The sequence below is a fragment of the Dipodomys spectabilis genome, unplaced genomic scaffold, assembly GCF_019054845.1.
Source record: "Dipodomys spectabilis isolate Male_0828 unplaced genomic scaffold, ASM1905484v1 ptg000266l, whole genome shotgun sequence".
Taxonomy (NCBI): Eukaryota; Metazoa; Chordata; class Mammalia; order Rodentia; family Heteromyidae; genus Dipodomys; species Dipodomys spectabilis.
The window spans coordinates 6,977,515-7,000,379 of NW_024870943.1; the positions used below are offsets into that span (position 1 = coordinate 6,977,515).

The window sequence follows — 22,865 nt, forward strand, 5'->3', positions numbered from 1 at the left end:
AAAAAAGCCAATCATAGTGGCTCACACAGGAGATGGGAGGATCATGGGTTCTAGACTAGCTATATTAAAAAAATAAAATACAGGGCTGGGAATGTAGCTTAGTGGTAGAGTGCTTGCTTAGTGTGCATGAAGCCCTGGATTTGATTCCTCAGTACCAGATAAACAGAAAAGGCCAGAAGTGGCGCTGTGGCTCAAGCGGTAGAGCACTAGCCTTGAGCAAAAGGAGCTCAGGGACAGTGCCCAGGTGTGGCCAAAATAAAATAAAATACAAGTTTGTTATTCAACTAACTGGGAGGCAGAAGTAGGAGGATCAAAGTTGGAGGCCAGCTGGAACAAAAAGGAAAAAAAAACAACCCATGAGTTTGGCAGATTTCACATGGAAGTTTGGAAGAGTTGCCCGATGCCCACTGGGTTTTCTAGGGTGGAATAAGCCAGTGACACTGGCAACAGGGACATGAGCTGTCACTGAAGGTGTGGCAGCCGGATTGTGCCAAGATCCTGAGGTCTGGAGGCTGAGAGGGGATTTCCACGCACAGGGGACAAGAGCCTCTGTTTTAGAGAAGTAAGTGCAAGGTTAAGGCTGAGTTCAGCCTCAAACCCCAGTTTCTCACACACAGAGGCCCCTCACCCCCAGCCTGTATCACCGCCCAGCACCCCAGCTCCCCAATGTACACCCCCATATCACACAAGGACCAGTATTGTGTCCAGCATCTGCATTCACACCTTCACTGAATCTTCCTCTTCCTCAGGGCTTGGGAAGTATTGCCTTTGTGCAAAAGAGGAAACTGAAACATGGAGTGGTAAGTCACTTAAGTCTGAGTCAGATAGACCCCAGACCTCTCCTCTTCCTTTTGAAACAGAACCGCATCTCATCTGGGTAGCTGCTTCTGAGATCAAACTACATTTCCCAGCATGCTTGGTGTCAGGCAGCACCATGCGACCCGGATGTTGGGCAAACACACCCCAAGCACCCAGAGATACTTATTTATTTCTTCAAGTGCCCAGCATGGGGCTTGAACTCAGGGCTCATACCCTGTGCGTGAGCTCTTTTGTTTTTGTTCCTCTACCAGTTGAACCACACACAGCTCCACTTCTGGCTTTTTGGTGGTTCACTGGAGATAAGAGTCTCAGGGACTTTCCAGCCTAGGCTGGCTTTGAACCACGATCCTCGGCCTTCTGAGTAGCTGGGATTGCAGGTGTGAGCCAGAGGCACCCCGTTGTGCCAGACTTTCTTACAAGATGCCCCACTGAGCCTGGTGTATGGTACAAAAATAGTTTATTACAAAAGATATCAAACCAAAATGCCTAATAATTTACATCGTCCTCTTCCCTCAGACCTGGGAGAGGACAAGGGGAGCCCTTGCTCCCCGGTTTGTTTCCCCTGTTCTAGGAGGGGCTGTGATGGGCGCCAGACAGGTAGCAGGTGCCTGAGAATGAAGGGGTAAAGTCCTTGGGATGGGGAGGATATGGGGTGATATCTGCACAGAAGATGGGGTTCAGGGTGGACATGACATGTGCACTGGTGCAAATCTTGTTCCCAAAGATGGGGGACAGAGTGAGATCTTCACAGTTTACAGAAGTGTTTGCCGCTTTGCGGGGGGGCGGGGGCTCCTCACAAGTCCAGATCTGCCCCCCCATCCCTCTCAGCTGCCTCCCGGGGCTGGTGAGGGGGGCACGGGCCGGCCAGGGCCTCGGAGGACCCCAGGGAAGGACAAGAAGGTAGGTGGAGATGGAGGAGGAAAGAAGAAGTTGTGGGGAGCCAGAGGGAATCCAGGGATGTCCTTGGGGGGAGACTGGGAGGGCGAGGAGGATGGCGATGCAGACGGGAGACCTGTGGAGGGAGAGAGAGGAGGGGAGGTTGAGGGCGGGCTGAGGCCACAATGGGGTTCAGGGGGGAGCAGGCGGGCTCTCACCATTGGAGCTGAGGCGGCTGCTGCTCTCTGGGGAGGCGGTGACACTGCGCTCAGGGGATGGCTCCTGCTGGGACCCAGAGGCGGCCCGGGTGGCCTTCCCCCTAAGGATATCGATGACCTGGGGTAGATGGATGGGTCAGCAGATACGGCATGCAGGGGAGGGCCGCTTCTCAGCAGGTGAAGGTAGACAGGCATTTCTCTGTGTGTGTGTGTGTGTGTGTATGTTGGCACTGGGGCTTGAACTCAGGGCCTTGTACTCTTTTTTTTTTTTTGCCAGTCGTGGACCTGAACTCTGGGCCTGGGCGCTGTCCCTCAGCTCTTCAGCTCAAGGCTAGTGCTCTACCACTTGAGCCACAGCGCCACTTCCGGCTTTTTCTGCTTATGTGATGCTGAGGAATCGAACCCAGGGCCTCATGCATGCAAGGCAAGCACTCTACCACTGAGCCACCTTCCCAGCCCAGGGCCTTGTACTCTTGCTTGGCTTTTCTAACTCCATGCTGGTACTCTAGCACTTGAGCTCTTCCTCTTTCTATTTTCTTTTTCTATTTCTTTTTTGGTGCCAGTGCTGGGGCTTGAACTCAAGGCCCCATGTATTGTCGCTGAGGGTTTGGTTTTGCTCAGGGCTAGCTAATAATCTACCACTTAAGCCACACCTCCACTTCTGGCTTTTTTTTTTTTTTTATGGTGGTTAATTGGAGATAAGAGGCTCAGTGAGCATCGGGCAGGGGGCTCACACTTGTCATCTTAGTGACTCTGGAGGCTGAGATCTGAGGACCATGTTTTGAAGCCAGCCTGGGCAGAAAAGACCCTGTGAGACTCTTATCTCCAATGAACCACTCAAAAACTGGAAGTGGCACTGCGGCTCAAGCGGTAGAGTGCTAGCCTTGAGCATAGAGAGGCTCAGAGATAGCGCCCAGGCCCTGAGTTCAAAACCCCCCTCCCCCAAAGTCTCATAGTCCTTCTTGCCCAGGCTGGCTTCCAACCATGATCCTCAGATCTCAGCTTCCCAAGTACCTGGGATGACAGGCGTGATCCCCCGGTGCCTGACTGTATTATACTATTTTCACCCGTACATGTAATGTGCTTGGATCATATTCACCTCCCCTCTACCCTCTCTTATCTTTCTTCCTGCCTCAGTTTCCCCATCTCTAGGTCTCACATCGCGCTTCCCCTTCCACTCCCCCCCCCATGCTCTGTTGCTAGGTCACTGGTCAGCAGCCCGCAGACCTCCCTCCCCTTGTCCCCCCGGGGCGCGCTGCCCAGGCCGGGCCCACCCCACCCATGCGCCACGATCCGGACCCCCAGCGCCCCCCACCCCAGGCACCCCGGCTCACCCGACGGCTGCGCGCCACCATGAGCGGTGTGTCGTTGTGACAGTTCTTGAGGCCGCTGTCGGCTCCGCTGCGGACCAGCGTGCGCACCAGCGGCAGGAGCCCGCGGCCGGACGCCGAGTGCAGAGCCGAGCTGCCGGAGTACATCTGCGCATTCACGTTGGCGCCGTGCTGCGGGCGGGGTGGGGTCAGAGTGAGGGGCTTGGGAAGAGCTGTGGGGCTGGGGTCCGCATCACATCCGCGACCAGGCTTGGAGCAGGGCCAGATGAGGTCGAGGACGTGTGTGTGTCTTAGAAAGACGGAAGCTATGTTGGGCCTAGTAGTAGCACTCGCCTGTGATCCCAGCATTCGGGAGGCTGAGGCAGGAGGATCGCCAGTTTGAGGCCAGCCTCGAATTACTCGTCAAGATCCTTTCTCAAATAAAGGTACCAGAGCTGGAGGCTCAAACCTGTCATCCTAGCCACTCAGGAGGCTGACATCGAAGTTCAAAGCCAGCCCCTATGAGTTAACCACCAAAAAGCTGGAAGTGGAGGTGAGGCTCAAGCGGTAGAGCTAAGGAACAGAGCTCTGAGTTCAAGCCCCAGGACTGGCACACACAGACACACACATAGGGACCAGAACTAGATAGGGTGGTTTGTGATGTAGGTAGGGGAGGGGTGAGAAGGGATCACGGATGGAGTCCGGGGCAGAAGGCCAGCGCGGGGCCATCGCAGGGCGGGGCGTGGCCTTGGAAGGGACCGAGGACGAACAGCAGGGGCTCCCGGCCAAGTTGGCAGCAGAGAGAGAATGAAATCGGACTCCTAGCATGAGACCAAGCTGGATGTGGAAGCAGAGGGGTGGGGAAGGAGGGAGGGATCCGGGTGACAGCTGCGTGGGCATCAGAGGGGATTGGGGAGGAGCCAAGGGCCGGGGCCGCACCCACCTGCAGCAGCAGCTGCACCATGCTCAGGGTGTTGTTTTCCACCGCGTGGATGAGCGGGGAGCGGCCGCTCTTAATGTCCTGCGGCGGGAGGAGAGGTCTTGGAATCACTCTACACTGGATGCAAAACTCCCCCGGGCCATCCAGAGGCTGGATCCAGGACTAATCCCATTGGCTACTCTAATCCCCGCCCCTCGAGGGCGTGTCTCCTTGGGACTGCGCCCTTTGCCACGCCCCATCACCACTACCCACAGCTCAGTCCAGCCTGGATTCCATTGGGCACTCCAAGCTCCACTCACTAGGCGTGCTTCCCTACGGGCCACGCCCCACTAGGATCCCATTGGATATTCCAAGCTCCGCCCACCAAGGCGGCGTCCAACAGCCCCGCCTCTGGCCTGGATCCCATTGGATACTCCAAGCCCTGCCCACCGAGGCCAGCTTCCCCACCAACCCCGCCTCTGGCCACGCCCCACTATGATGACTTATCACAAGGCTGGGATCCCATTAGACAATCCAAGCCCCACCCACAGGCGCGCTTCTACACCGACCACGCCCACCCCGGCCCCGCCCCCACGCGCGGGCCCCGCCCTCTCCCTGCTCTCGGCTGGCTCACCACTGCATCAATGTCGGCCCCGCGCTCCAGCAAAAGCAGCACCGTCTCTGGGCAACCGGTGTTCACCGCCACGTGCAGGGCGGTGAGCCCTGGGGGGGAGGAGGAGCCGCGGTCAAGCCCGGTTCCGCGGTGTCAGGACCGCCCGCCCCACCCCAGGCCGCAAGTGCGGGACTCACCGTCGTAATTGCGGGCCTCCAGGTCCACCGTGCCCGGGGCCGCGCTGTCCAGCAGGGCCCGCAGGCACGTCGGGCTGCGGTGCTCGCACGCTAGGTGGGCTGCCGTCTGGCCATGGCGATCCAGCGCCATGGGGCTGGCCCCGGCGGTCACCAGGAGCTGGACGACGGTGGGTAATGTGGTAATGACAGCCAAGTGGAGCGGCGTCTGCGGGAGGGTGATTGTGAGGGGCTGGTGTCCTGCACCCCAACCCTGCCTGGGGGCGTGGGGGGGGAGGAGAGGGGGGGAAGCTGCTTCCTCACATATAAGGACCAGGGCCCAAGCTGGGCGCTGGTGGCTCACCTAACTACTCTGGAGGCTGAGACCTGGAGGATCCAGGCTCTTCTAAGTCAACCTGGTCAGGAAAGCCTTCGCGATGCTTGGAGGCATGGGCCAAACGGTAGAGCACCAGTGAGAGGGCAAGGCCATAGGGAAGCCAGAGTCTGTGGACTGTTTTTGTTTTTAAACTAGGGGAATGAGTCCTTGAACTCATGGCCTCCATCTTGGGCTTGGCTTTTTATGCTCAAAGCTGGACCTCTGCTGCTTGAGCCACAGCCTCTGTTTCTGAAGGCAGATTCTCGGGTACCACCCACTAGGCCCCCAAGTCCAGCTCCCTCCAGCCCACCTCACCTGGCGAAGGTGGTTGTACACATCAAGCTCCCGGCCTCCATGCTGGAAAAGTCTGATCAGCCGGTGCACAGCTGGAAGATTCTCCTGGGCCACGGCAATGTGGAGAGGCCTGAAGGACAGGGCAGGGGCCACCACAGATATTAGCGGTCCTCCCCCCCCCCCACCATGGTGGCAGAATTAACATTGATGAGGCCTGCGGTGCTTGGGAAGCCTACCTCTGCAGGCCTTTGCTCTGGTATAGCCACCCTTGCAGCCTTCTAGAACATTCCAATCTCCCCTTCCTCCTTACTACACCCTTCTCGGCCAGCTGGGGACAGAAAGAGCAGCTAAAAGGACCCTTTCACAGTGTGCCCCAGGGCCTTTGCACTGGCTGTCTCCTATGCTTGGGTCTCCTAATATAGTTGTGACTGCACCAGGGCCAGGTTTCCCTCACTGCCCAGTCTCTGGTGGGCACCTGATGCTCTGCCGGTGCTGAGTGGCCAAGCTCCCACCCCACTATCTCTGGGCCAAGCTCTCCTCCTATTGCAACTTGTGGGAGGGCAGGAGCCTCAAGCTCTCTGATAGCTGATTTAAGTCCAGCCTCCAATTGAACTCGTGCTGTCTGCATAGAACTGGGGTGTGGGGGTATCACCGCTCTGGAACTGGGAGTCTAGATTGAAGGACTTTTCTTTTTTCCTTAATTGGCAGTACTACGATTTGAATTTAGGGCCTCACAAGTGCTAGGTAGGTGGCCTACCCCTAGAGCCATACCCATAATCCTTTCTGCTTTAGCTACTTGTCAGATGGGGTGTCCCAATTTTTGCCTGGGCTAATCTGGACTGCGATCTTCCTATTTATGCCTTCAACAGCAGAGATGACAGGCAGGCTTCACCATCCTCAGCTCTTTTGTTGACATGGGATTATGTTCAAGTTGACCTCAAAGCCTGATCTTCCTCATCTGTAGCTCTGGAATAGCTTGGATTACACGTGGCAGCCACTGCATCTGGCCTTAAAGTAGACATTCTCCTAGCTTCTGGGGTCATGGGCTGTCAAACAAGCTGAGGGGAAGAGAGCTGATGGACCGATGAGAGCAGGGATTGATCAGCTCTCAGATGGCTCCAGCCTCCTGACTCAAGGCCAAAGGATGCCCCAACTTCTATATTGTCTGGGGATGAGAAGGCGGGGGATGGGAGGGGGGGGAGGGAAGGCCAGCTGCCCAGACCTGCTTTCTTCTCCCTTGTAGACTGCTGACTGTTGGGAGCCAGACCCTCAGTAAGTCCTCACTTTCCAAGGTACCCCAATCTGGGGATGGGGTGTTAGAGAGGGGGGACAGAGCGCAGCACCCCAATGCCTTGCCAAGACTTTGACTCCTAACTATGTAATAGGAGCTAGCGTCCCAGAGGATTCTGAGGAGGGGTGGAGGGAAATCCTGGGGTGTCTCCCATGAGGGAGGGGCTTGGAGGGGCCAAGATCCACTTGCAAACACCCCTATAGTTCCATCTAGGGCCGAATCACATGACTCGATGAGCCGCGCCCCCCCCCCCCCCCCCCCCCCCCCCCCCCCCCGCAGGCCACATGACAGGACGGATTAAGCAGGTGACTCTCAAAGCCAACCCGATTTAAATAGAGAATGTTGGGGTGGGTCTGGCCCTGGGCCAGGGTGCCCCCCCCAGCCCCCACTACCTCCCCCTGAATCTCCCTGGATTCTGGCCTGGGTCCCTCCCCGGGCGGGGTTAAGCCAGGGCAGTGCAGTGAAGGATTTCAGAGAAACCCAGCCGGCGCGAGTTCCCATAAACGCGAGGGCTGCAGGGGTGGGGCGGGGCTGGAGGAAGTGGGGAGGGAGGGGAGGCCCAGCCCTGGACTTCCAGTAACAGCCGGCCGGGCGGGGCTGCGCTTCCTGCTCCCGGGGGAGGGAAGCTGGTCCCTTGGGGGATCTACCCTGACACCCCCCACCTTACAACCCCAATTTCCACCACCACCCCCCCTCAACTGAGCCTCACAGTCTCTGGGTATCACTGTGTGATTTATGGTGTTTTGTGAGGCCCAGGTACTGAGTTCAAGGTTCTGCAAAGGAATGGCGCTGGCTTCTTCCCCAAAGGCTTTTGTGGAGCCAGGTCCTGCAGCCGGTCCCTTCTCCTGTTCCCCAGAATACGTACAGCACCCCAACTCAGAGTCATGGGCCTCATCTCTTGGAAGACTTCAGTTTCTAATTCTCCTGTCCCTAATTTCTTTGGGATCAAGCTTCCTACACCTCCACATCTCCACAACTCTCTGTCTGTCTGTCTGTCTGTCTCTGTCTGTCTGTCTGTGTCTCTGTCTCTCTCTCTCTTTCTTTTTTTTTTTTTGCCTGAACTCTGCCTGGGTGCTGTCCCTCAGCTCTTCAGCTCAAGGCGAGCACTCTACCACTTGAGCCACACCACCACTTCTGGCTTTTTCTGCTTATGTGGCACTGAGGAATCGAACCCAGGGCCTCATGCATGCAAGGCAAGCGCTCTACCACTGAGCCATCTTCCCAGTCCTGTCTCTCTCCCTTTTGTCCCCGGGTTTGAATTCAGGACCCAGCTGCTGTCCCTGAGCTTTTCTGTTCATGGCTGGCTCTCTACCACTTGAACCATAGCTCCACTTCTGGCTCATTTTGGCAGTTCCTTGGAGAGAAGAGTCTCATGGACTTTCCTGCCCTGACTGGCTTTGAACTACCATCCACAGATCTCAGCCTCCTGTGTAGCTGGGATTACAGGCGTGAACCACTGGCGTGGCTCTGGCTCTCTTAATAAGGACTCTGAAGTGCAGCCTGTAGAACTTTGCTTTGTTTTGGGGAGACAGACTTAGCAGCCCTCCCTGTGTGAAACAGGGCTGGTGGCTGTCCTTTCCGGTAAAGTCTGGGCCCCAGTAGAAGGGGTTAAGGTTGGAGGGAGTTGGGGAGGGAGGGTGCTGGGGTGCTGACGTGGGGTGAGCAGCTGGCTGCGGTCAAGTTCCCCCAGAAGGGATTTCCCCGGCAGGCAGCTGAGACACAAGTATTTGTGTTGGGGTGGGGGGAGGGAAGGGGGGGAGACAGGGAACAGAGCGAGAAGGCTGAGGGCCTGCACCCTGCTTCCAAGACAACTGACCAGTCCCTCCTGAGGCTGACCCGGAGCGACACCTGCTTCATAAGAGCCCTGTGGAGGCATCCAGAACTACAGCTCTGTGTGTGTGTGTGTGTGTGTGTGTGTGTGTGTGTGTGTGCACGTGTGCGCACGCGCGCGCGCGCCTCTGTCCTGGGACTTGAACTCAGGGCCTGGATGCTGTTCCTTAGCGTTTTCTGCTCAAGGCTAGTGGATTTCTGATGGTTCACTGGAGATAAGGGTCTCAGGGACTTTCCTACCTTAGGCTGGCTTTGAGTTTCAATCCTCAGATCTCAGCCTTCCAAACGGCCTGGATTACAGGCGTGTGCCACAGGCGCCTGACCCACCAGCAAGTTCAAGCTTTTAGACAACTACCTTTCTCCAACTGCTACCCAGGGCTCCTCTGTCTCAGTGCGCAATGTCAAGTATTGAGCACCGACTGCCTATGCTAGGCTCTGATCTGCTGAATTCGAATTATGAGAAGTGCTGGGATGGGGCCCAGTTTGTAAAATGGGAAATTGAGGCTTGGGGCCACGGGATGGTGAGCCCAATGGGTCTCTACACCTTTCCCTGTGGTTTCGAGTCCCCAACTCAATTCCCATGAAAGGGCATTACAGACATAATTTCAGAGAGGTGCATACCCTTAGAGTTCCTGTTTGCATACAGAGGGAAACTGAGGCATGGTAGGGCAAGAAAGTGGCCAGCCAGGAGTCAAACCCGTGTCCAATGAGTGACAATAATCCCCAAGGTGAATGGCTCTGAGCACCAATTATGCACCAGGCACACAGTTAAACTGTCTCCTGTGCAGAGTTCTAGGTGAGCTCAGAGGCAGCGCCCAGGCTCTGAGTTCATGAGCTCAAGTCTCAAGACCAGTATCTGCGCATGCATGCACGCACACACACGCAAATCAATCAAGATGGTCGCTGTACCTCACACTTGTAATCCTGGCTGCTCAGGAGGCTGACATCAGGATATCACACTTGGAAGTCAGGCCAGGAGAAAAATTAGTGAGACTCTTTAGTTCCATAATAGCTAGCAAAAAGCTAGGCTGGGGACATGACTCAGGCTGTAGAGCACCAGCGTGAGCCAGCACGAGGCTTTGAGTTCAAATCAGGAAACCAGCAACAAACAAACCCTATAAGGTGATCAAGGAATGTGTGCCTGCTATTTTTCTAAAAAAAAACCAAAAAACATGTGGAACCAGGGGTATAGCTTAATAGATTAGAAGGCATGAAGGCCTGGGTTCGAGAGTCAGGGGGAGAGGAGAGAGAGGGTAAGCAAGCACCACTGCCTCAAAAGCAGTCCCAGGAGATACATGTTCTTAGAAGCCCATTTCTCAGAGGTGGAAACTGAGGCTCAGGGGTGGGGACAGGACTGGCCCTGGGCGGGTGGTAGAGATCTCGGCTTCCCTCCCCCCTTCCCCTGAGTAGACAGGGGCTGCGTGTCACTCACGTATCTCCATCTTCATCTGCTCGGGTGGCCACAGCGATGTCAGCTGCCAGGGGATGTTCCACAGGACACACCATTGGGTACAAGGGTGCAGGCAGGTTGAGCAGAGGAAAGGGGGACCCCAGAGTCGGGGTGGGATAAAGAGGCAATAATGGTCCTGAAGAAAGGAGGACAGAAAGGGGCTGAGTGAAGCCAGGTCCTGTCTGAGCCTTGGTTCCTACAGTGGGGTCTCCCTTCCTTCCAGACCCACCTTCCACTATTATTATTATTATTATGCCCAAGACCGGGACTTGAACTCAGTACCTGCCGCTTTGGCTCACGGAGGTGCTACCAATGGAGCCACGCCTCCAGCCCACCCCGAACTAGGTCCTTAAAGCCCCAAGACCAAGCCAAGTGCTCATCCCAGTCCACAGTCCTCCGCCGAGCCTCCCTGTCCCCCCAACTCTGATGCTGATCATTGTTCTCTGAAGGGACCCAGCGGAGGTCCCCAGGGGCCTGCTTACTCAGGCTTTGTGGGGGGGACACATAACTGAGGAATGAACTAGGTGCTGGGGGGGGCGTGGAATGAAGGCTCAGTAGGTTGGGGGAGAGAGAAAAGTCCCCCATCTTTCATTGGTCAGGTCAGGGAGAAGGGACCTTTGTCGATCTGCACACACCCATTGTGCAGATTGGAAAAGTAAGGCTCAGGTTCTAGCGAGGGCATGAGAAGAGGAGGCAGAGGCTGGCCTCCTGTGGGGCAGAGGCACAGGCCACTGAGGCAGTAAGAAACTAGGGGCACTAGGGACACTGCCTTGGGCAGTTCTCAGGTCACCTAGTCACCAGGATAAGCTGATCCTGAAAGGGAACCCCCCAACACACCCATCTTTAAGTCATAAGGAGATAGTGGCCAGGCATAGTTGGCTCACACCTGTAATCCCAGCTACTTAGGAGGCTGAGAACTGAGGATCACAGTTCCAAGCCAGCCCTGGCAGGAAAGCCCATAAGACTCTTTAATGAACCATCAAAAAAAAAAAAGAGCCAGTAGTGGAGTTGTGGTTCAAGTGGTAGAGCACTAGCCTTGAGCACAAAAAGTAAGGGACAGCGCCCAGGCCCTGAGTTCAAACCCCTGTTAAAAAAACAAATTTAGGGCTGGGAAGGTGGCTTAGTGGTAGAGTGCTTGCTTAGCATGCATGAAGCCCTGGGTTCCATTCCTCAGTACCACATGCACAGAAAAAGCCAGAAGTGGTGCTGTGGCTCAAGTGGTAGAGTGCTAGCCTTGAGCAAAAGTAGCTCAGGGACAGTGCCCAGGCCCTGAGTTCGAGCCCCAGGACTGGCAAAAGATAAGTAAATAAAAATAAAGAAGAGAGAATCTGGCTTTCTCTGGCTCCCCTTCCCGTCCATTTGGGTCCCTGTTATGTCCAGAGTCAGCCCTTGGGATCCTAAGGCCTCCCATTCAGAGACTGCTCAACGGGTCTTAAAAAAATTTTTTTTTCATGCCAGGCCTGGGCCTGGAACTCAGGGCCTGCATGCTGTCCAACTTTCAAGGCTAGCGCTTTACTGCTTGAGCCACAGCTCCACTTCCGGTTTTCACCTGGCTCATTGGACCTAAGACTCTTACAGACATTCTTGCCTGGGCTGGCTTTGAATTGTGATCCTCAGATCTCAGCCTCCTGAGTTACTGGGATGACAGGCGAGAGTGACAGGTGTCCAGCCCCTGGCTAGTCTTTAAACTCTGGACTCCAGTCCCCCGAGCATGTCTGAACTCCTCGGGTCCCCAATGCCCCTGGGAACTCTGAACCTTGTGACCCCCAACAGGAAGTCCTGACCACTAGAGAACACGCACACCTGGGTGCCAGAACACTGGCTCTCCAGCCTCCTTGCCCTGTCTAGGTCCTTGAAGCTGTGAGTTTCCAGATATTGGGGTGTGTAGAACCCCAAGTGTATCTTCTCCTATGCCGACTCCTCCTGATAGTTTGCTTCCTGGGACTTTTCACCTCTTAAGACCCCTAATATCTTAGAGAACCCCCATCTCTGATGGGTTAACTGCCTTCACATTATCCAGGTGTCAGGAACCCCAGTTTCTAACCCTATTCATCTACTTCTCCTGAGCTTGTAATTCCGTGTCTGTGGGTGCCAACTTCTGATTCTCCCCCCAAATCTCCCTTACGGGAGACCCCCCTGGGGCTCTATTCCCAGGATCCCCTCCACCCCCAGTGCCTTGGGACCCTAGTCACTGCTCCTTGGCTCCCAGATCTTCTTGTTCCTGTGTCCCTGGAACCTCGACCTCCACTCTCCCGGCTCTCCAGAGCCCCGTTTCTTTGGGCCCCGGGTTCTGTCTCGGGTCTCGGCTGGCAGTGGTTTCCAATCCCCCCACCCCATCCCCGGCCCCGGCCCACGGAGGAGGGGCCACTCACCCGGGTAGTAAAGCGCCTCCGGCCTGGCCAGCCCGTGGGGGACCCCGGGGACCCCCAGCGCGTCGCAGCCTCCACGCAGGGGGTCGGCGGGGACCCCGGGGACGGCGGTGCCTCGGGGGGCGGCGCGCTCCGGGGAGGGCGCGCGGTAGGGGCGCTTGCGGAGCGGCAGCGCGGCCCCGGGGGTCCTGGGGGTCCCGGGGGTCCCGGGGGCCTTGGGGCGGGTGCGCAGGTCCACGGGCCCCTCGTCCATGGCCCCCGCGGGGCATCGGGGCATGGGGCGGCCCGACACGGCCGGCCGGAGCGCGGCCGGGGAGGCGGGATCGCGGGGCGCAGGGACTTCCCCCCCGCCGCCCGCGGAGCCGAAGGGACTTTTGTCGGCCGGGGCGGTGCCGCCCGCCTCCCCGCCCCCCGGGCCACCCCGCCGGCCCCAGGGGTTTCCTGGACCCGCGCCGCCCCGCCGCGCCCGCGGGGGCGGGGTCTGCGTCGCGGGCCATTCATTACCTGTGCGGCCTCCCCGGTGGCCAGGTTCGAATCTGCCTTCCTCCTTCCGGGCTGGGTGACCTTGAAGCGGACATCAGCCCTCTCGGAGCCGCTTCCTCCTTCCTGGGGGGTACGGGGGACAAACCCCAGCCTGGCTGGGACTGGCACGGGGCTGGCACGGGGCAGGATCCCCGGCTCTCCTCCTCCCCTGGCCCGTCTCCGCCTCCTCCATAGGCCTCACTTGGGGGTGTAGGGGAGGGGGGAGTACGGGGTGCGCGCGCAGAAGCGCTGAATGAATGCAGGGGTGTCTCTGAGGCCAGCCAAGGCCCACCGGGCGCCAAGAGGTGCTGGAGGAGCCCCAGATGCAGAGGAGAGGCTGCGGTGCAGAAAGAGAGAGAGAAAGGGGAGAGGCTAGACAAGCAGTCGCTTGGGCGCCCCAGGCCAGGTCCTGCAGCTGGGGAGCAGGCTGACCCCCCTCTGCACCCCTATTTTCCCTCCCACCCTAGGGAGGGGCCGGTGAGTGGCGGACAGGCCGGGCGGGTTGGGCGCGTGAGTCAGAAACAGAGGCGTCCTCTTTCCAGACCACGCCCCCGAGAGACCACGCCCACCCTCGGCCACGCCCTCGCCGAGCCGCGGCCACGCCCCTCGCCTCTCCCCGCCCCGGGGTGGGGCCGGGTGGCGCGCGGGGCTTTCCCGGATTTCCCTGGGAGCCCGGCTGCCGCTGGGGTTACGTCCGGGTCACTGAGTCACAGGCTTTGAGGGGAGGGGTCGGGAGATGGGGGTGGTAGGAAAACGGAGACTGCACCCCAGAGATGCCCAGGGGACGGACCGGGTGTCCCTGGATCTCTTGTCTGAGGGTCCTTGTGTGCCCCCTCGCCCCCCCCCCGCCCCGCCCCATCCGTGGCAGGGCTGGCCCCGCCCCCTCGTTCCTGCCCTACCCGAGGCCCCGCCCAGACCCCGCCCCTCGCCCTTGGCCACGCCCCTCGCCTGTGGCCACGCCCCTCCGCGTCTCCCTGCCCTCCGTCTGTGTCCTCCGCGCGGCCTCCTCTGGGCCGGGACCAGGGGTGCGGCCCGGTCCCCGGAAGGGACTTTGGCCGGCTGGGCCCCACCCGAGTGGATGGTTAACCAGAGATGCGGGCTGGGGGGGGCGAGGGGGCCCCCCTCCTCCTCCTGACCCCCCTCACTCCGCCCTTAGGTGAGGCACGTGAGGGTTGCAGGCCGTGGGATCTCAGCCCCCCTCTCGTGAGACTCAGTTTACCCTGGAGAGTGGGCGGCCGGGCGCCCTCAGCGCACCCAGAGGCCTGCCCCAGCCCTGTCCCTTCCCTGGGGAGGGATCGGGGTCTGATGGAAGAAGACAGTCGGAGGGAGGAGGCAGGGGTCCGAGGGAGGAAGTGAGGGTCTAAGGGAGGAGGCAGGGGTCCGAGGGAGGGGATGGGAGGTCTGAAGGCAGAGGTGGGGGTCTGAGGGAGGAGGGAGAAGTTTGATGGAGGAGGCCCACAGCTCTGAGGCTGAGGCAGTTGGGGAGCCCCCCCTTCTGGTGGGGGGAAGGGGAAGGAGGGGTGCCTGGGGACCAACACTGCTGTGGGGAGTGGGGAGGGAAGGGAGGTCAGGAGTGAGCCCCGCCCTGCAGCTGTCTCTAATTTCCCAGAACGTTCTGCAGCTCAGGAAAGTCCCTGCTCCCACCGCAGCCTCCCTCCAATGTCGGGAACAGAGGATGTGGGACTAGGATGACCAGCCCCTCCTTCTCCCCGGCCCTGGAGAACGAGGGTCTCCCCTCTCTGGCCCTTGAGCCTCCCACTGGCAAGGGACAGCCCCTGGATGAGTCCCAGAAACTTCTCAGAGAAAGCCTGGAAGTCCTGCTTGCTGTCTAACCACTTTCCTTTGCACAGCCGGCCTTTGTATCTGTTCCTATTTTTTCTCCTGCTTCTTCTCTAAGTGCTCTTGGGGAGTTGGGGGGGGGGTGTTATGTGGGGAGAAAGCCCACATTTTACCTGTTCAAGGTGCCCAGAGGGAAATCAAGTCTAGCTCAAAAGGACTGAGGACCAAGGACAGGTTTTCATTTTCTTTGATTCTTTCTCTGGGCCTCGATTTCCCCTCCTAGAGGAGAAGATGAAGTTGGTCCAATCCCAAGTTCCTTACTGTCTTGATTCCTGGGCCTCGTAAGGTTTTGCTTTCCACTGTGGCCTGGGTGCGAATCCTGCCTCCTGCCCTTCAGCTCTGAGTGAACATGGCAGAGCTTTGGTTTCACCTGGGGAGAGGTGAAATGAGGAAAAGCTCCACGCTGTCCTCAGAGCCTGGAGTGTGGAAATTGCTGGAATCAGCCCAACTGCCAGGAGTCACCAAATATGACAGAATACCACCCCCAATCCTGGTTTTCAATTAGTGGAGACCCCATTTCATCGGGAAAGGACTTCAATCCACTGTATTTAAGGACGTGCCAAGTTTCGAGTCCTGGTTCTTCAGTGTATGCCGAGTGACCTTCCGCTGAGTGGCTTTCCCTCTCTGGGCCTTTTCTCTGGCTTCCCCCTTTTGTTGTTGTTGATTTGTTTCTGAAGTCAGGGTCTCACTATGTAGCACAGGCTGGTCTCTAACCTGTGATCCTCCTGCCTCAGCCTCCTGAGGGCTGGAATGTACCATCAAGCCTGGCTCCAACCATTGGTAGCAAATGGCGGAGGAAGTAGAGAGAAGTGTGTGGAAGGAATGAATGGATGAATGAATGATGTCCATTCTCCACATGTTGCTTTAACCCTTACCCCAACCCTCAGGCCGGGACCTCCTGTTGTTTTTTTTTTCTTTTCCCTCCCTTCCTCCCTTCCCCCTTTCTCTCTCTCTGTCTTCCTTCCTTTTTTTTTTTTTTTTTTGGCAGTATGGGGATTTGAACTCAGGACTTTACACTTGCTAGGCGGGCGCTCTACCACTTGAGCCACAACCCCAGGCCTTTTGTTATATTTCAGATAGGGTCTCAAAGGCCAGTTAAGTGGACCCGGACTGTGATCCTCCTACTTCAGACCTCACACGTAGCTGGGACGGCAGGTGGGAGCCACCTCACTAAGCCTACGAATTGAGATGAGGTCAGGACTCTGTGCCCCCAGCAGCCTGGCCATTAATCCCAGTGGCTGTGGACCAGCATCTCTGTGTGTACCCCGTACATTCCTTCGAAAGAGGGAGTCATGTGTTTAGCCTCCAGGAACGGGGAGGGTGAGGTGGTAGAGAGACACCCTCCATGCAGCAGGAAGAGAGAGAGTTAGACTTCAATAGATCCCATGACACACCCGGGACCAACAGGGTCAGGGAAACTGAGTCTCCAGCCTGGACCTCACTGGGCTGGTCCTCTTACCTTGGACAGAAGCTCTGTTCCCTGGGCGGGGCCACCCTGCCCTCCAGGAGAGAACACAGGCCTGCTTCCAGGATGGTGGATCACTCATCCCAACCCCTCTCGCCCTGGGGGTTGGACAGCTGCGAGAGCCCCTGGCACTGGACCAAAGCAGCCCATTTAGGGCCCAGGCCAAGACTTCGTCTTCCCCTTTCTCCCCTGGGGAATGCTGGGTCTGCACGCAGGAGCTGAGTCAGGATTTTACCATCCCACTGCTCATCAACCCCTTCTTGATTGCGTTCCCTGTGGGGATGGGGGGGGAGGCGGGGCTGGAGGCTGCCCTGAGGGGCTTCGAAGGTTGGGGTTAGGATAGAAGGTTACAGGACTCCTCCTGAGGCTATGGAGAAAGCTGGGCCATGCGCCCTGAGGTCCCCTTTGGAAACGGGATGCTCAGATGGTTTGGGTTCAGCCGGGCGTCACCGTGCATGCCTGTAGTGTCAGCACTCAGGAAGGTGGGAGCATCTAGAGTTCAGAGATGGTTTAGGTTTTATAACAAGTTCACGACCAGCCCGGGCTGCGTGGTGAGACCCTATCTCAGAAAAGGAAATAAACCAGGCATTATTGGCTCACGTCTGTCATCCTAGCTACTCAGGAGGCTGAGATCTGAGGATCGCGGTTCAAAGCCAGCCCGGGTAGGAAAGTCCATGAGACTTTTATCTCTAATTAACCACCAGAAAACCGGAAGTGGTGCTGTGGCTCAAGTGGTAGAGTGACAGCCATGAGAAAAGAGCTCAGGGACAGTGCCCAGGCCTCAGGATCAGAGAGAGAAAGAGAGAGGCCGGCCAGGTGGGGACAGGAGGGTCTGACGGGGGGTCCCCCTTCTCTCCAGTGCCGCTTCACCCCGTCTTTTGTTCCCCTTCAGTTCCACAGAAGCGTTGGGGAGCTGCTCTGCGGACTTCTCTGCCTCCTGCTCCTCTGATCTCCCTGGGCCTCAGTTTCCCCCTACGTCACAGCCTGACAGGAAGACAAGAAAGATGATAGCTAGGAAAGCTAGTCAGCCATGAGACCCCCCAGGGCACAGCTGCCCGGCCCAGCAAAGCCTCTGGTGTCATCCGCTCTTCCCTGTCGCCATGACCCTCCCCCAGGGCCCAGCCCCTCCCCCCCAGACTGTGCATGAGATGAGAGGGGGCCCTTCCAGGCCAGGCCAGGGCAGGGCAGGGCGAGGTTGAGTCTGGAAAGCCCCGAGGAACCTGGCACGCTCTCCCGTCTGCCCCGGACACTCAGTCACCAGCTGAGGGGGAAGGGGGGTGGGTATCGCTGCACCATGCTGGCCTACTGGGGCCCTGGGGGTCATGGCCATAGAAGTCCTGGGCCCCAAACGTGGAATTCCCGGTCTCCTAGAAGTTCCTTCCCTCTCAGATCCATCACAGAATGAGGAGGGAGAGGCCTAGGACACATTTGTTCAGTTCTCAGATGTCAAGAAGAACAGGCAAGGAAGATTCTGAGCCGGGCATGGTAGTACACACCTGTAATCTCAGTGCCAGGGAGGCTGAGGCCGGAGGATTGCTAGTTTGAGGCCAGCTGAGGCTCTAGAATAAGACTGGCTCACACCTGTCATCCTAGCTACTCAGGAGGCTGAGATCTGAGGATCATGTTTCAAAGCCAGCCCCGGTAGGAAAGCCGGTGAGATTCTTATCTTCAGAAAACCAGAGGTGGCGGTGTGGCTTAAGTGGTAGGGTGCTCGCCTTGAGCTAAAGAGCTGAGGGACAGCGTCCAGGCCCTGAGTTCAAGCCCCACGACTGACAAAAAAGAAAGAATTTTTTTTTTTTTGCCGGTCATGGGGCCTGATCTCTGGGCCTGGGCACTGTCCCTCAGCTCTTCAGCTCAAGGCTAGCGCTCTACCACTTGAGCCACAGCACCACTTCCAGCTTTTTCTGCTTATGTGGTGCTGAGGAATTGAACCCAGGGCCTCATGCATGCAAGGCAAGCGCTCTACCACTGAGCCACCTTCCCAGCCCATGGAGACCATGTTTGCCCAGCAGTTTCAAGAATTCCTTGTGGGTCTGAATTGCATTTTGCTGCCTCTGTCGGGATCAGGACGTCTCTGAGAACGAGGGAGCCTTCTCCCCAGATGCACATAGGACATGCCTCCGCCATCAGACTTGCATCTTCACCAGCATGAGGAAGTCTCTCCTCTCAGACTAGCAGTTCACTGAAGAGGGGGTAGCATGGGAAAAAACCATCAGGCTAGACTGCCACCAGCGTGCTATACCAGGCACTCTGGGAGTCTCCTGAGTCTGCCTCCTTCATCAGACTGGAACTGGAATCTGACTAGAAGCTTCCTTCCTTCCTTCCTTCCTTCCTTCCTTCCTTCCTTCCTTCCTCCCCCCCCCCTCTATTTGATGGTGCTAGGATTTGAACTCTAGGCCTTCCACTTGCTAGGCAGGTATTCTACCACCACAACCTAACCCTTCCCCTGTCATCCTAGCTTCTTAGGAGGCTGAGCTCTGAGGATCATGGTTCGAGGCCAGCTCAGGGCAGGAAAGTCTAGGAGACTCTTATCTCCCATGAACCAGCAATAACTTGGAAGTGGAACTGTGGGTGAAATGGCAGAGGGCTAGCCTTGAGTAAAAAAGCTCAGGGATAGAGCCCAGGCCCTGCGTTCCAGCCCCAGGACTGGACACACACACACACACACACACACACACACACACACACACACACACACACACACACACTAATACAACAAGAAGTGGAGGCCGATTGTAAGCAGGGGGCAGAGCCAAGGGCTGGACAGACAGCAGGTGGCCATTCCCAGAGGCCTGGGTGACAACCTTCCAGCTGGAGAAACTGAGGCCCGAGGACACAGGGAGATTCCAGGGCCAAGGTTTGGGCCCAGAGGAGGGGAGGGGAGGGGAGAAGAGAAGGAACGTGGAGGCCCGTGGGGGGGAGGGCTGGGCCTCTGGGGATTCCCCTGCCTTGGGTTGGGCCCAACTCCCCCCCTACCCCCCCTCCATATCCGCTGGGAGCCCCAAGCTGAGCTCCGGACTTTAACCCCTGTCGCCGCCACGGCGCCAAGGAGGGCAGACAAGGGCCATGGGGCAGAATTCCCCTGGTCCCTGTGCCAGGGGAGTTACCCAGGGTGTGAGGCTGGGGCGGGGACAGGTATGTGGAAGGAGCCAAGGTAGAGGGAGGGCGCACTGGCAGCCCTGCTGAGCACTGAGGCTTTGCTTGCCCAGGCCTCAGTTTCCCTCTCTGGGATGGAAGCAAGGAGGAAGAAGGTTTTGCAGGGGGGATGAGGGGTGGGGAGGACGTTTCCCTTCTGGTCTGATGGGGGAGATGTGGTTTTTTCCAATCTGATAGGGGAATTGAGAAGCTCCATCTAGTCTGTGTGTGTGTGTGTGTGTGTGTGTGTGTGTGTGTGTGCACATGTATGCCAATTCTGGGCACTGTCCCTGACCTTCAGGATTAGCGCTCTAGCACTTCTGGTTTTCTGCTGGTTCATTGGAGATAAGAGTCTCACGGTCTTTCCTGCCTGGGCTGGCTTGGAACCACGATCCTCAGATCTCAGCCTCCTGAGAAGCTAGGAAGACAGATGTGAGCCATGGTGCCCTGCTCTCTAACCTGTGGCTCAGCCAGCTCTTGCAAGCAGCAGTCTTGGGGGCCACCTACCTGGGGCCAGGGCCCAAGGCCAGGGTGGCTCAGCCTGCCCCCACCCCAGGCTCCATTCTGCCTGCTCTTGGTCTTAGGCAGGCCTTGGTAGGCTATTGGCTCACCAGCGCCACTTAATGGCCGTGGAGCAGGTTCCCCCCGGGGAACTGTGGAGCACAGGACCCCGCAAGGCCATGAAGGGAGGCTGGTGTTCCCTGGGACCCCCTGGCGGAGGCCTGGTGCCCTCCTGCCTGCCCAGGACACCTGGGTGTCTGTTGTTCATGGGGCTTGAACTTTGGGTCTGGGCGCTGTCCCTCAGTTCTTCAGCTCAAGGTGAGCGCTCTACCACATGAACCACTACGCCACTTCCGGTTTTCTGAGTGGTTTATTGGGGATAAGAGTCGGATGGACTTTCCTGCCTGGGCTGGCTTTGAACCACGATCCTCAGATCTCAGCCTCCTGAGTAGCTAGGATGATAGGCGTGAGCCACTGGCACCCGGCTGGGGAGTCTTTTCTAAAGGTCAGTGCTACCCCTGTTCTCTCCAGTGTTCCCCATATTTCCATGGCTCCCCAGTGCTCTGGGAGGCAGACAGGAGGCGGGCCCTGGGGAACTGAGTGCTGCTCTTCACACAGGCTGTTCCCTTTGCCGGAACACCCTTCCAGCCTCTTCTTCCCTGGCACCTGTCTCCGTCCTCCTCCTGAGGTCCTCCTGCAAAGGTCTCCTTCTTCAACACCTTCTGTGGAGCCCCAGGTCTGGGGGGGGGTCACACCCTAGTGGGACTAGGGTAGGCCCCAACACCCTAATGTTTGTTGCTGGGATTCCTAACAGGAGAGATGTGATCAGCTTGGACAGCCTCAGTGTCCTGTTAATCAGAGGCCTTGGCACACACAGGGAGTGTTTCTCAGAAGAGCTGTCCCCTCCTCCAGGAAGTCCTCCCGGATTTCTCTGCGGGTGCGGCCCCCCCCCCCCCCCCCCCCCCCCGCCCTGCCAAGCCTCTGAGCTCCACCTGCATCTGGGCTGGGACCATGCAGAGGGCCAGGCTCCATTCTCTTCATCTTCCTTCCCCCCTCTGAGCCAATCTTGGGAGACCTGGGTTCGAGTCCCACTGGTGAAGAATCTCAAGTGAACATAAAGTCTCTCCCAGAACCCCATTTCGCCCGTGAAGCCCGTGGAGCCTCCAGAGCCGCTGAGGAAGCGGGGGACACCAGGAGCTTCTCATGTCCTGAGTTGACCCCGTGGTGGGGTGACCCACTTCCTCTTTCGGGATTTTGTCTGGCTGGATGAAGGGCCTCAAGGAGCCCCATCCTGCTGGGATGGGGAAGGAGGAAGAGGCCGCTGGGGGTTCGGGGCTTCCCGGGCAGGAAGAGGGGTCTGCAGGCTGAGGGAAAACCCTACAACGGCTGGTGTTGTGTGTGTGTGTTGGGGGGGGGGGACAGGAGGCTGGGGAGGGGAGGCTGGCTCTGCTGGTGCCCTCAGGGTGGCCTTGAAGCTTGGAGACACCCCCTCCCCCATGTCTGGCCCCTTCCCCTCTCCCCTTCTTCACCCTCCTCCTCCTCCTCCACCTTCTGGCCTTTTCATAGTGGACCCACATTCCAGTGCAGTAGGAAAACAGGGCAGGCTTCCTTCCTGGGCAGGGCTCCAGCCAGGGATGGGCTATCTTCCGAAGGTCTCAGGGCCACTCCTGCCCTGCCCTCCCCTCCCTGCTGCAGTTACTTGGGGAAAGGGGAGGGGTGAGGCAGAGGGAGGCAGAAGGGTCCTAGAGGCTGAGTCCTGCTCTCCTCCTGGGTTAATGCTCCAAGCATGAAGCAGATGAAGCCATGAGCGGCTCCCCTGGACAGAGGAGGCCCAGGGTCAGCCCTCAGCTGGAAACCTGCTGTGTGTCTCCGCCTGGTGTCTTGCCATCTCTGGGCTAAATCCTGACTAGGTACAAGTTTATATACAAGTCGTTGTTCTCCTCCTCCTCCCAGAGATCTCCCTGTTTGGCAGGGATGGAATCTGAGGCATGGAGAGCTGAAAAATGTGGCTCCAGCTCCTGCAATTCCGCAGGCTGCCGAGAGGGGGCGCTGGTTGGGTGTGTGGCCTCAGGGCTCTTCCTGGGGAATCTCTGGGACTCAGGGCCTTTGCCCAGCCTGACTGAAACAGAGGCAATCACAGCACCTTTCTCCTTGGATGGTGGAAAAGCTCCAGCCAGTGATATGCCTGTGAAAACCTGGCTGGTGGGTAGGCAGCTGTGTCCTGAGCGGAGGATGAAGGATCCAGTGGCACCCCCAGAGAGACAGGCTCCTGGGGACACCTGATGCCCCCCTCCCTGAAGATAAGATACCTGTCTTGACCTAGAAACCTGAGTGGCCTCTTGTCTCTCCCTCCCACTGCCCCTCCTGCTGGCCTGGTTCTTGTACCCAGGTGGCATGCAGCCCTCCAGGCTCTGCTGTTCCACCCTGGGTATGGCTGTCACCTGGGGGGGGGGGAATGGAGGGGACAGGGAACAAAAGCCTCTTTTTATTTTTTCTGTCCAGTTGGGAGGTCAGTGGCCCATAGCCCAACCTGCCAGCTACCCACTGAGGGATGCATTCTCCATGACCATCATTAAAACCAGAGCCCAAGGGAAAGACTACATTTCCCAGAGTCCCTTGCGGTCAGAGCAGACATGTGACCAAAATGGCCAATCAGATTTAAGCAGGAGTTGTTGGATGGGACACACACACACACACACACACACACAGACAGACACACACACACACAGACACACACACACACACACACACACACAGACACACACACAGACACACACACACACACACACAGGCATACCAGCCATCTACTGTCTTAGGGACCCTTATTTTAGTGCCAGTCCTGGTGTTTGCACTCAGGGCCTAGGT

General features: G+C 57.8%; 1 protein-coding gene across 1 annotated transcript; it reads right to left on the reverse strand.

Moving 5' to 3' along the window:
* Positions 1–1,259: 1,259 nt before the first annotated feature.
* Positions 1,260–12,886, reverse strand: Bcl3 (BCL3 transcription coactivator). The gene is made up of 9 exons (XM_042700279.1): positions 12,542–12,886; positions 10,152–10,305; positions 5,620–5,728; positions 4,953–5,157; positions 4,777–4,865; positions 4,167–4,244; positions 3,248–3,415; positions 1,914–2,031; positions 1,260–1,831 (listed from the first exon to the last, which is right to left on the reverse strand). Exons 1-9 carry the CDS (start codon positions 12,813–12,815, stop codon positions 1,644–1,646), a joined length of 1,383 nt encoding a protein of 460 aa, XP_042556213.1. The 5' UTR covers positions 12,816–12,886; the 3' UTR covers positions 1,260–1,643.
* Positions 12,887–22,865: the final 9,979 nt, after the last annotated feature.

Excerpts from the sequence above, each read along its gene's own strand:
- Bcl3 (XM_042700279.1), bottom strand. The coding sequence starts at position 12,815 with ATGCCCCGATGCCCCGCGGGGGCCATGGACGAGGGGCCCGTGGACCTG. Across the intron at positions 5,158-5,619 it reads TGTACAACCACCTTCGCCAG|ACGCCGCTCCACTTGGCTGT; the intron begins GTGAGGTGGGCT and ends ACCCTCCCGCAG. Across the intron at positions 2,032-3,247 it reads TGGTGGCGCGCAGCCGTCGG|GTCATCGATATCCTTAGGGG; the intron begins GTGAGCCGGGGT and ends CATCTACCCCAG.